Source organism: Pecten maximus, chromosome 7 (assembly GCF_902652985.1).
Source record: "Pecten maximus chromosome 7, xPecMax1.1, whole genome shotgun sequence".
Classification (NCBI taxonomy): domain Eukaryota; kingdom Metazoa; phylum Mollusca; class Bivalvia; order Pectinida; family Pectinidae; genus Pecten; species Pecten maximus.
The window spans coordinates 45,383,511-45,397,819 of NC_047021.1; the positions used below are offsets into that span (position 1 = coordinate 45,383,511).

Here is a 14,309-nt window from a genome sequence, read left to right on the forward strand (position 1 = left end):
ACGCTAATTATGCGGAGTCCTTTTGATTGTGAAATTTTTCCCACGCTTATCATATTGATATCAATTTGCGTTATCTCGAACTACCAACGAAGGTTGATCGATGGCGAAAATTACCCCCACATGTGTAGTTTATATATCGAAATTGCGAAATTAACCCCCCACAAAAATAACCATGTGTATAGTATCTTTTACCTGTCCGAGAGCTGACAGAGATTTGTTGATTGCGGCTGCCTCTACAAGACGTTGGCCCTCTGCCTCAGTCTTTGATATCCTTTCTGACCCGGCCAAATCACACAAGGTCAGTGTGCCCCTGGTCACTGATCCTGTGACCTTGTCATGACCTTCAACTCTCAAAAGTAGAAGAAGATGTGATCGGGAACTGCAATTACAAGAAAACTAGATTGATAATGTGTTGTTACACTGGAATACGACATCTGTCTTCTGGCATTGGGACTATGGAAGACTACACTCGCTTCATGGATAATACTGATAAAGTCTGTGTTTCGTATAGGTTATTAAAAACACGTACTTAAGCTGTTTGAAATTATACTTATTAATTGTCACATTATGATATACAGTAGGTTAAAGGGAACTTAAGTTATTGCACGAAAATTTCTGTGCGGACAATGCTAACACCAACATATATAGTGATACCTATATGTCGTCTGCTTTTTGCAGGTGACACAAAAACGATTTTTTACAGAAAATATTTGTTTTTATAACATCATTGTGGATTAGATATTCAAAAGTGTGGGGTGGGCTAATTCCTGAGCAGGGACTTATACTCGGTAAAATAAGGAACAGGAATGCACAACCAGGGACCATGGAGCTCATATATAAAATTTGAGAAAGATTGATACAGTACTTTCTGAAAAGTAGTGGTAACAAACTTTAACCTGTCAAAAAAAGTCCCCGTCATCAAATTCAAAAGAGTCAGCTTGAAATGCTTCCTGTTCAAACTTTAATATTTCAGATTTACACTAGGAGAGAGATTTGAGGACTGACACAGCAAGTCTACCTAAAACAGTTACGATAAATTTACCTCTGACACAGTAAATGCACCTAAAACAGTTACGATAAATTTACCTCTGACACAGTAAATGTACCTAAAACAGTTACGATAAATTTACCTCTGACACAGTAAATGTACCTAAAACAGTTACGATAAATTTACCTCTGACACAGTAAATGTACCTAAAACAGTTACGATAAATTTACCTCTGACACAGTAAATGTACCTAAAACAGTTACGATAAATTTACCTCTGACACAGTAAATGTACCTAAAACAGTTACGATAAATTTACCTCTGACACAGTAAGTGTACCTAAAACAGTTACGATAAATTTACCTCTGACACAGTAAGTGTACCTAAAACAGTTATGATAAATTTACCTTGTGGAATTCATTTTCGTTGATGCCACCGATCTGTTCTTGTCGCCCTTCTTCATGACACTTTTGATGCTGTCTGGAGATTTGATCTCAATTTCGATCAAGCCTGGGAGGTTGACTTTGTTCCCCACAGTTTTTAAGTCGATCACTTTAGCATCGTCGGAGAGAAGGTCCACCACAGTCTCGTTATAGATTTCAATCAGCCCAACCTACGATACAATGTTGATATGTAGAACTACAATCTGACTTATTTTACACAATTGTGAAACAGGTTATAACAACTTACAGTAAAACTCGGATAAGTCGAAGACGACGGAACCAAGCAAAATATTCTACTTATCCGATGGTTCGACTTATCTGTGTCCGATGGAAATTTTTGTATAGTTTAGAAGGGAGGGACCAAACGAAACATTTGACTCATCCGATGTATTCGATTCAAGCGTGTTCGACACAAGTGAGTTTTACTGTATATTGTAACTGTATATATATTCGTCACATTTGTTGACCTGGATGGAAGCATGAGGTCTTACTGTGGGAGAAAACTTGAGTATCCAGAGAAAACTTGAGTATCCGGAGAAAACTTGAGTATCCGGAGAAAACTTTTGTTGCAGGAGACCAAGTAGCTTTTCACCTCTGATAGTGGAATTGAACTAAGGTCATCTTTTTACAAATAGTTGATTTGTAGCATCAAAATTAGAAACAACCCAGGAGTATAAGACACCCTCATTATAAAGCATAATTATAGGTGTCACCCTATACAACATACCGTCATTATATAGGTGTCAACCCTATACAACTTACCACCATTTTATAGGTGTCACCCCACACAACTTACCACCATTATATAGGTGTCACTCCACACAACATACCACCATTATATAGGTGTCACCCCACACAACTTACCACCATTATATAGGTGTCACCCCACACAACTTACCACCATTATATAAGTGTCAACCCTATACAAAATACCACCATTATATAGGTGTCACCCCACACAACTTACCACCATTATATAAGTGTCAACCCTATACAACTTACCACCATTATATAGGTGTCACCCCACACAACATACCATCATTATATAGGTGTCAACCCTATACAACTTACCACCATTATATAGGTGTCACTCCACACAACATACCACCATTATATAGGTGTCACCCCACACAACTTACCACCATTATATAGGTGTCACCCCACACAACTTACCACCATTATATAAGTGTCAACCCTATACAAAATACCACCATTATATAGGTGTCACCCCACACAACTTACCACCATTATATAAGTGTCAACCCTATACAACTTACCACCATTATATAGGTGTCACCCCACACAACATACCATCATTATATAGGTGTCAACCCTATACAACTTACCACCATTATATAGGTGTCACCCCACACAACTTACCACCATTATATAGGTGTCACCCCACACAACATACCATCATTATATAGGTGTCACCCCACACAACATACCACCATTATATAGGTGTCACCCCACACAACTTACCACCATTATATAGGTGTCACCCCACACAACATACCACCATTATATAGGTGTCACCCCACACAACATACCACCATTATATAGGTGTCACCCCACACAACTTACCACCATTATATAGGTGTCACCCCACACAACATACCACCATTATATAGGTGTCACCCCACACAACATACCATCATTATATAGGTGTCACCCCACACAACTTACCACCAATATATAGGTGTCACCCCACACAACTTACCACCATTATATAGGTGTCACCCCACACAACTTACCACCATTATATAGGTGTCACCCCACACAACATACCGTCATTATATAGGTGTCACCCCACACAACATACCATCATTATATAGGTGTCACCCCACACAACTTACCATCATTATATAGGTGTCACCCCACACAACATACCACCATTATATAGGTGTCACCCCACACAACTTACCACCATTATATAGGTGTCACTCCACACAACATACCATCATTATATAGGTGTCACCCCACACAACATACCACCATTATACAGGTGTCACCCCACACAACTTACCACCATTATATAGGTGTCACTCCACACAACATACCACCATTATATAGGTGTCACTACACACAACTTACCGTCATTATATAGGTGTCACCCCAAACAACATACCGTCATTATATAGGTGTCACCCCACACAACATACCATTATATAGGTGTCACTCCACACAACTTACCACCATTATATAGGTGTCACCCCACACAACATACCATCATTATATAGGTGTCACCCCACACAACATACCACCAATATATAGGTGTCACCCCACACAACATACCACCATTTTATAGGTGTCACCCCACACAACATACCGTCATTATATAGGTGTCACTCCACACAACATACCACCAATATATAGGTGTCACCCCACACAACTTACCACCAATATATAGGTGTCACCCCACACAACTTACCACCATTATATAGGTGTCACCCCACACAACTTACCATCATTATATAGGTGTCACCCCACACAACTTACCATCATTATATAGGTGTCACCCCACACAACATACCATCATTATATAGGTGTCACTCCACACAACATACCGTCATTATATAGGTGTCACCCCACACAACATACCACCATTATATAGGTGTCACCCCACACAACTTACCACCATTATATAGGTGTCACCCCACACAACTTACCACCATTTTATATGTCTGTGTTTCCTTCCTATCCAGACACACTTGGAACAGCTCCTTAATTGCCCTACAATCAAAATATTGTAAATAATATTGTGTTGTATTCAGCAACCATTACAGACAAATTGTCAGACACGCTCATTGAAATCCTAGACTGACGTATAAAATAAACAGAATTTTTTTCTATCTGGACCTTTCTGCCCATACAGTAGCTCTTCTGAAGCAACTTTGCTCCATAATGTCTAACAAAATGTTCACCAGTGAAAAGATAAAAAATTGACCCTGACCATGAACTTTGACCTTGACTTTCAACCAACGATTTATACAAAATAGATTCCCCTTCACCCAAGGATGCTTTAGACCAAATACCGACCAAATCCTTTCATTCTTACAGAAGAAGGATCTTAAAGAGTTTGGTATATTTCCCCTATGGCACCAGCCCTCCAGGCCCCTGGGGGCCAGACACACAGTTTACACAAAATTGGTTCCCCTTCACCCAAGGATGCTTCAGGCCAAATATTTCCCAATTCCATTCATTCTTACAGAAGAAGGATTTTATTGGGTGCCAGACCCATCACTTATGCAAAATTGGTTCCCCTTCACCCAAGGATGCTTCAGACCAAATTTGGTCAAAATCCATTCAGTGCTTCATGACTAGTAGTGATTTTCAGGGAAAGTTGACAGATTGATGATACACGGACAATGGTCCTTTCCATAAGCTTACCAGCCCTTCAGGCCAGGTCAGCGAAAAACCAGAGCACTGCAAACTGATGTATGATATGCCTTTCTGACCTATTCAATGACTTTTTAAAATTATTTTCTGAAACTGAATCGATACCATCATTGTTAGACCACACAAGAAGATTCATTTCCAATTAGAAAATGTCTGTAAGACATAAGTGCCCCTGCTGCTACTTAAAACACCCTGAAACAGTTTGGTGAGATCCCATCAGCAGTTCTGAGATTGACAGGACGGGACTAAATGGGACGGACACTGGTAACACTATATGCTCCCCCATTTCATGAAGGCAGCATAAATATTAGCACTATAACACATTTGACAGAAATGTTGACCGCTGAAGAAACCTGCACCAAAATTGTATCCAATCGTTGACAGACAGATGGACAGACAAAGATGGCGTTCCATAATATGTCCCTAACTGGTAAAATTCTCGCACTGCTGATCACTCTGCAAGCCTCATGTTGGTAAACCTAAGAATCTTCCCCTGTCTCATCACTAGGGTGTGAAAGATGCTATTATTCTCACATACTTCACAGGGTTATCCGGCGGTTGCTAGGGAAAAGATAAATCGATCTTACACAGGGGAGGTAAAGACAGCCGGTACGTGCTATATAACGCTGTCTCAATAACGTAACGTCATCATTTTACGTTGAGTAACTAAGTCGTAAATGATGACGTCATAATTTTGACGTACATTCCAAGGAGCATTGAAGATGGCGCGATGAAAAACTTTCATAAAAACTTACGTTTGGTTGCAAGTATGTGAGAAAAATAATCAATCATGGGTCTGTTCCGCGAAAAATGATATCTCAACCTTCTTGTAAGAGTTTGGCTGGCCAGCATGAGGCAAGACTGGCCGAACTCTTATACTCGGGTTGAGATATCCCTGTCCACGGAACAGACCCATGATAGATTCTATTAATCTATACAAAGTGACGACAGTATCAATAGTACCTGTTGTTGATACCAGGGTTGTTTTCCGGGCCCATCATGGTGAAAGTTTTTCCAGATCCCGTTTGACCGTAGGCCATCAGGCAAACGTTGTAACCATCCACACACGACGATATGATTGGTTTGGTGTCTGCAAATACCTGAAAATAACAAAACCATGTTGCACGATGTCGTGCATAAAATGTCACTCTTTACCAAAAAGTATGTGACGTAATTTTTATGAAGGTGTAAAATACTCCCCTCTTCCATAAATAGTAAACTCAAATTTAAGCACATAACTGAATTCTAAGAGAAGAACTGGCAAACCTACGGTAATTGCTGTAAACAAGAGGCCCAGAGGGCCTGCATCACTCACCTGGATATTTCTGTTTATTGTGGAAATATACTCTTATGTAAGTATTATAATCAACATTTTAATTTTTTTTGAGATGCTTCCCTCAAGAATAGTTCAAATATAATGTGGACCAAATACTGTCATTCTTAAACGTCATGCCATGGCATAAACCCATCAACCACCCTTCAGGCCAGGTGATCTATAGGCTATATACAGAAACTAAAATCATAGATTTAGTGGAAGGTTTTTATACTGAAATAAGATTTCTGCTCTTGTCATATATTTCCAAATACAGAATTATCGATTGTCTTTCGTAGATTATTTGAAACCAACCTGTTCTTGAGTTGTGTCAATACCAAACACACGGTCGAAGGTGAACATCTTCTTGCCCTGCTGAGGGTGTATGGCGACGATGTCCTGATCAGAAGGGAATTTGAGGCAGTTATCAACACGGTCATCCTTCCTCGCCCTACAGAATACTCGGATGTTGCCCCGAAGTTCTTGAAGCTGTGATTAATATAACAGATAACTTAATACCAGCCCAATTTGAACTATTGTGAGCTGGTAAACTAGCATGGGGGGTGGGGGCAGCAATATGAAAACTGTAATGTATACATAAAGTTTTATGGTGATATCTTTTACAGTATTACACTAAACCTCACCATATATCTGGTTGTAGATGTAAACTTTACTTATTTAACAACAACTGAAACAAGTTACATCAACTTATATAAATCATTTTTGTTAGCCTGGATGGAAGAGAGTAAGGAGTCTTATTCTATGAGGAAACTGGCCGGCAGAACCGGAACACCTGAATCTATTCACATCTGATCGGGGAATCGAAACACCTGAATCTATTCACATCTGATCGGGGAACCGGAACACCTGAATCTATTCACATCTGATCGGTGGAATCGAACACCTCCCACTGAGGTGATTTGCCTGCATACATATTTGTATGTATTATATATGTATATGAATTGTTAATGAAATATTTTGAAATTGAAAAAAAGGCCGCTGTGCCTGACCCGGCCACCCTAAAAAATATCTGGTTGTTCCATATATAAATTTCAAGTTTGATTTAGATAATTACAATGGTTTGAACATTATTACCGACACAACATTATTCTAAAACTGCAATTTGACCTTACTAAGGGTTGGAGTGACCTAATTTCACTGTCCATATGTGTGGGTGATGTATAGAATAATTACCTGGTTATAGAGGAGTCGTCGCTGCAAAGCCTCCTTTCTGTAGAGAGCTCGCACTTCCTCTAGTTCTTCCACCTGGCCTTGACCAGAATTCTTCAGCATCTTCACATGCTTCAATGCCTGGATTTAAATATCAAATTTATATTACTTGAATGATCCATAAATCATTCCCCTTCAAATGCAGAGAATCATTAATTCTAGAATAGTAAGCTAAGAGTGGTTCACAAACAAGAGGCCAAGAGGGCCTGTATTGCCCACCTGAATGCTTCAGTAATAATGGCAAAAAACTCTAATTTAAGCTATATTACAAATATTTTATATATATTGTTCAAATCCTGTAATTTTTAAAGAAGAAGGATTTTCAAGTTTTTTGTTATATTTCCCCTATTGGGCCCCCTCAATCCAGCTTCAGGGGAGCCACACTCCTCATTTATACAAACATTGAATCTCCTTTGGCTAACAATGCTCCAGACCAAATTTCACCAAAATCCATTAAAGCTTTCAGGACGAGCAGTGATTTAAAGGAAATTTTTTTAATGGACAACTAAAGACTAATGGTGGACACTGCACCATGGTATAAGCTAAAAAGCCCTCCTCAGACTTAAATATTAAACTTTAACACTACAAGAGGAGGCTTATTTGAGGATAAATATGGTAATAAACTTTTACACTAGGGGAGGGGGCTTATTTGAGCATAAACTTGGTAAGAAACATTTACACTAGGGAAGGGGCTTATTTGAGGATAAATATGGTACTAAACTTTTTCACTAGGGGAGGGGGCTTATTTGAGGATAAATACGGTAATAAACCTTAACACAAGGGGAGGGGCTTTTTTGAGGATAAATACGGTACTAAACTTTTACACTAGAAGAGGGGCTTATTTGAGGATAAATCTGGTAATGAACTTTTACACGAGGAAAGGGGGCTTTCTGACAATAACTACGGTAATGCTCGTTGGTCCAGAACACATTTCACCCCTTCAATCATTACGTGGATTCTAAAATAACTCTTAATCTTTTCCAAAATGATTACCCTATGTTTCGTTTTTATTCTGAACAAGTTGTTGAAAGTAATAATTGTCAGAGGATGTGTGTATACTGTATAGTTAGTAATATTTGTGGGGGATTTAATTTAACTCAATTTGTAGTCATTAGTCTAAGATAAAGCACGAGAAAAGATTCCATACAAATATTGTGTACATTGCAAAAGTTTTGCACAAAATTAAAAAAAAAATGAACTACATGTATTTCGGAAGAATGGGAATATTAGGATATTATCTCATGATTTTCAACAATTATAAAACATCCTGTAAGTTTAGGCGAGGCTAGTCAACAATTCAGACACTGTCTGACTAAAATCTTAACTGAACAAAGTCTATTGTAATAACCTGGGCCATCATTCCTCCGAGGCTCTCAAAGTTCCGCTGAACCTCCATCTTAAGCTGTACATGTGCTTTCCTCACAGTCTTCGCTGTGTCGTTCAGCTCCTCGATATCATCAGGGTTCACTGTTTCCTCCTTCACAACAGTTGTAACAACCTAAATTCAAAGTTGAATGAATTAATGAGACTGAACAGTTGCATGTTTTTTTCAGAATATATTTTAGTTTAATATTTCTCATCTGTGATTGTTTACCTAAACAATACACTCCGAGCAGTACAGTGTATTTGGGTTTACCTGTACGTGTCTTCTTTCATTTACTTGTGCTTACCTATATGATATACTCCGAGTACAAGGGTTCCACTATCATTTACCTTTGATTGTTTACCTATGGTGTACAAGGGTGCCACTATCATTTACCTTTGATTGTGTAACTACGGTGTACAAGGGTTCTGCTATCATTCACATTTTATTGTTTACCTAAATGATATACTTGGTGTACAAGGGTTTCACTATCATTTACCTGTGACTTTACCTATCCTACAGTGTATAATGATTCTGCTACTGCTTACCTGTGGTGTTTTTGGACGCATGCTGGATTTTGGGCGTGTCGAGGCCATAGAAGACAACTGAGCTTCAGCCTGTTTGTAGTTCACCTCTAGATCAGTCAGCTTCTCCTGTTGGTCTTTTACCTGTAAACATCCAACATTTGTCATTAAAATGTACAGCATTACAATGTACATCATGACAATGTACAGCATTATAATGTATATCATTACAATGTACATCGTTACAATGTAATCATTACAATGTACATCATTACAATGTACATCGTTATAATGTACATCATTAAAATGTATATCATTACAATGTACATCGTTACAATGTACATCGTTACAATGTAATCATTACAATGTACATCGTTATAATGTACATCATTACAATGTACATCATTAAAATGTATATCATTACAATGTACATCATTACAATGTACATCGTTATAATGTACATCATTACAATGTACATCATTAAAATGTATATCATTACAATGTACATCATTAAAATGTACATCGTTACAATGTACATCGTTACAATGTACATCATTATAATGTACATCATTAAAATGTACATCATTACAATGTACATCATTACAATGTACATCATTACAATGTACATCGTTACAATGTAATCATTACAATGTACATCATTATCATGTACATCATTATCATGTACATCGTTACAATGAACATCATTACAATGTACATCATTAAAATGTACATCATTACAATGTACATCATTAAAATGTACAACATAACAATGTACATCATTACAATGTACATCATTACAATGTACATCATGACAATGTACAACATGACAATGTACATCATTACAATGTACATCATGACAATGTACAGCATTATAATGCAAATCAATTCAATGTCTGATATAACATCATTCCAATGTACATTTTTACAACTCGTGTCATTTCAACATTACAATGTCATTTAATTACAATGTATACATCATTACACCTCACACAATAATTTCAAAACATACTTAGTGTTATTTAACCAGAAAGGAATCATTATTCAAAATAACAAAATATTTTTGGCAACATCTTGTGTAAAATAACTTAAACAAGTTCTATAATATGCTTGTCCGGCATAAAGTGTTTCTGAGTGTCCAACTGACTTTACGATATTTTGAAGGGTCTGATGTTAAAGCAAAAATCTATCAACTCCTGTTATCATCATTCTGGAGTCAGTAAACAAAACATGTACATCTATATCAAACAAACTTACAATCTTTTCTGCATCCTGTCGTTCTTTGCGTTCTTTATTAAGTTCGTTTTGCTGTGAAGTAGACAACACAATTATCATAATTACTGTGAGTCATACAAGGAAACATTAATCTGATATATTAATCCTAATCATCTCATTATCCCAGAAATCACTAATCCTGTAGTTTGTCTGTTTAGCCAACAATTACTCATTATCCCAGAAATCACTAATCCTGTAGTTTGTTTGTCTAACCAACAATTACTTATTATCCCAGAAATCACTAATCCTGTGGTTTGTCTGTCTAGTCAACAATTACTCATTTCCCCAGAAATCACTAATCCTGTGGTTTACTCATTATCCCAGAAATCACTAATCCTGTAGTTTGTCTGTTTAGCCAACAATTACTTATTATCCCAGAAATCACTAATCCTGTAGTTTGTCTGTTTAGCCATCAATTACTTATTATCCCAGAAATCACTAATCCTGTAGTTTGTCTGTTTAGCCAACAATTACGTATTATCCCACAAATCACTAATCCTGTAGTTTGTTTGTCTTAAGCCAACAATTACTTATTATCCCTGAAATCACTAATCCTGTAGTTTGTCTGTTTAGCCAACAATTACTTATTATCCTTGAAATCACTAATCCTGTAGTTTGTCTGTTTAGCCAACAATTACTCATTATCCCAGAAATCACTAATCCTGTGGTGTCTCTGTTTAGCCAACAATTACTTATTATCCCTGAAATCACTAATCCTGTAGTTTGTCTGTTTAGCCAACAATTACTTATTATCCCAGAAATCACTAATCCTGTAGTTTGTTTGTCTAACCAACAATTACTTATTATCCCAGAAATCACTAATCCTGTGGTGTCTCTGTTTAGCCAACAATTACTTATTATCCCTGAAATCACCAAATCTGTAGTTTGTCTGTTTAGCCAACAATTACTTATTATCCCAGAAATCACTAATCCTGTAGTTTGTTTGTCTAACCAACAATTACTTATTATCCTTGAAATCACTGATCCTGTGGTGTCTCTGTCTAGCCAACAATTACTCATTTCCTCTGACCAGATAATGTTTTAGAGGATAGATCAGACATTTTCTACAAAAGCAATTGTCCAATAAAAAATAATACATTCTACATTGTAATAACAATCAGCTATCAAGGTTCTGCTTTAAAAACCTTTATGAGCTCAAATGTTATGCAAATTTGTTAATTACATACACTCTATCAAAGAAATCAATATCAAAATGTGACAAGAAATACCTACCAATTCCTTAACTTTCTTTTCTAGTGCCACAATCTTTTCATCCTTTTCTTCACTACCTTTAACTTCCTTTGATGTTTTTGCTACTTTTAGCCAAGCTGGAAAGAATAATAACATCTTGTATACCTGATAATAACATTAACATATCTCATAATTTATTCTCATAACAAATGTAATTTTGAAGCTTAGACTTGAAAGTTCCAATACTGAAAATGCTTGGCATATAACACATTAATAGTCATCTTTCTGATCTTCCCTATTCCATAACCTTTTCAAAAGCATTAAAAACAGCCTACAGCCTAGCTATACACTTAGCTCACAATCCCATTTAACCACTTTACACAATCCCTCCTCACAGCCTACATTACTCACACAATCCCTCCTCACAGCCAACATTACTCACACAATCCCTCCTCACAGCCTACATTACTCACACAATCCCTCCTCACAGCCAACATTACTCACACAATCCCTCCTCACAGCCTACATTACTCACACAATCCCTCCTCACAGCCAACATTACTCACACACAATCCCTCCTCAAAGCCTACTTTACTCACACAATCCCTCCTCACAGCCAACATTACTCACACAATCCCTCCTCACAGCCTACATTACTCACACACAATCCCTCCTCACAGCCAACATTACTCACACACAATCCCTCCTCAAAGCCTACTTTACTCACACAATCCCTCCTCACAGCCAACATTACTCACACAATCCCTCCTCACAGCCTACATTACTCACACAATCCCTCCTCACAGCCTACATTACTCACACACAATCCCTCCTCACAGCCTACATTACTCACACAATCCCTCCTCACAGCCAACATTACTCACACAATCCCTCCTCACAGCCTACATTACTCACACAATCCCTCCTCACAGCCAACATTACTCACACAATCCCTCCTCACAGCCTACATTACTCACACAATCCCTCCTCACAGCCAACATTACTCACACAATCCCTCCTCACAGCCTACATTACTCACACAATCCCTCCTCACAGCCAACATTACTCACACAATCCCTCCTCACAGCCTACATTACTCACACAATCCCTCCTCACAGCCAACATTACTCACACACAATCCCTCCTCAAAGCCTACTTTACTCACACAATCCCTCCTCACAGCCAACATTACTCACACAATCCCTCCTCACAGCCTACATTACTCACACACAATCCCTCCTCACAGCCAACATTACTCACACACAATCCCTCCTCAAAGCCTACTTTACTCACACAATCCCTCCTCACAGCCAACATTACTCACACAATCCCTCCTCACAGCCTACATTACTCACACAATCCCTCCTCACAGCCTACATTACTCACACACAATCCCTCCTCACAGCCTACATTACTCACACAATCCCTCCTCACAGCCAACATTACTCACACAATCCCTCCTCACAGCCAACATTACTCACACAATCCCTCCTCACAGCCTACATTACTCACACAATCCCTCCTCACAGCCTACATTACTCACACAATCCCATTTAACCACTTTACACAATCCCTCCTCACAGCCTTTACTCACACAATTCCATTTAACCACTTTACACAATCCCTCCTCACAGCCAACATTACTCATACATTTCCATCAAACAACTAAATTATACAATCCCGAATAGCCTACACTTCACCCTGGTGACAATCCAATTTAACCACTTTACACAAATTCCCAACAGACTACACCCAGCCAACAATGCCATTTAACCATTCTACACAATCCCTTCTGAAAGAATTTGCAATCCAACTTACCCACAAACCCCTTCCAACAGCCTACATTACGCCAACAATCCCACTCAAAACACTTTATACAATTCCCTTATGGAAAACAAAAAAAATTACAGTTTTGTTTTTTTTACACAATCTCTTGTAACAGCTTACTCTACAATCACAATCCCACTTAACCACTTAACATAATCCCTTCTAACCGCCTACAGTTTACTTACGATCTCCCTCCAGTGCCAGATATGTAGAGATACATTCATCGATGTCGTAATTACACTGCCTCAGAAGTGCCAGGATGTCGCCACGGTCACCCCATGACGGCAACATTTCCTCGACTTGATTGACCAGTCGCCCAACCATCTCATGATGAAGCTCCCAGCCAATGGGCATTCTTGACCATTGGCCCTGGTCTTGGTCATAGAAGAAGTGTACATTGTGTTTCCGCTGTAGAATAGGGACACAATAATCAGTGTCATTAGTCTTATCCGACATTAGTGATATCATGGTTTTAACAACAGTGGCGGGGTTGTCTCAAAAGTGTTTTATACCCACAGGGACCAGACATTATAAACAACAGTGGAGGGGTTGTTTCAAAAGTGTTTTATACCCACAGGGACCAGACATTATAAACAACAGTGGAGGGGTTGTTTCAAAAGTGTTCTATACCCACAGGGACCAGACATTATAAACAACAGTGGAGGGGGTTGTCTCAAAAATGTTTTATACCCACAAGGACCAGACATTATAAACAACAGTGGAGGGGTTGTTTCAAAAGTGTTCTATACCCACAGGGACCA

At 38.3% G+C, this 14,309-nt stretch overlaps 1 protein-coding gene across 3 annotated transcripts in view; it reads right to left on the minus strand.

The window, feature by feature from the left end:
* The window catches only part of LOC117330967 (kinesin-like protein KIN-14E), a 56,686-nt gene that overhangs the window by 3,161 nt on the left and 39,216 nt on the right, over positions 1-14,309 (minus strand). For all 3 annotated transcript variants that reach the window (XM_033889555.1, XM_033889554.1, XM_033889556.1), the window contains 11 exons: positions 13,734-13,956; positions 11,764-11,858; positions 10,513-10,563; positions 9,283-9,402; positions 8,720-8,869; positions 7,336-7,452; positions 6,457-6,630; positions 5,793-5,929; positions 4,100-4,163; positions 1,395-1,600; positions 193-379 (listed from right to left, as the gene is read on the minus strand). In XM_033889555.1, coding sequence (XP_033745446.1) covers positions 193-379; positions 1,395-1,600; positions 4,100-4,163; positions 5,793-5,929; positions 6,457-6,630; positions 7,336-7,452; positions 8,720-8,869; positions 9,283-9,402; positions 10,513-10,563; positions 11,764-11,858; positions 13,734-13,956 — 1,524 coding nt within the window. The remainder of the gene's footprint in view (positions 1-192; positions 380-1,394; positions 1,601-4,099; positions 4,164-5,792; positions 5,930-6,456; positions 6,631-7,335; positions 7,453-8,719; positions 8,870-9,282; positions 9,403-10,512; positions 10,564-11,763; positions 11,859-13,733; positions 13,957-14,309) is intronic.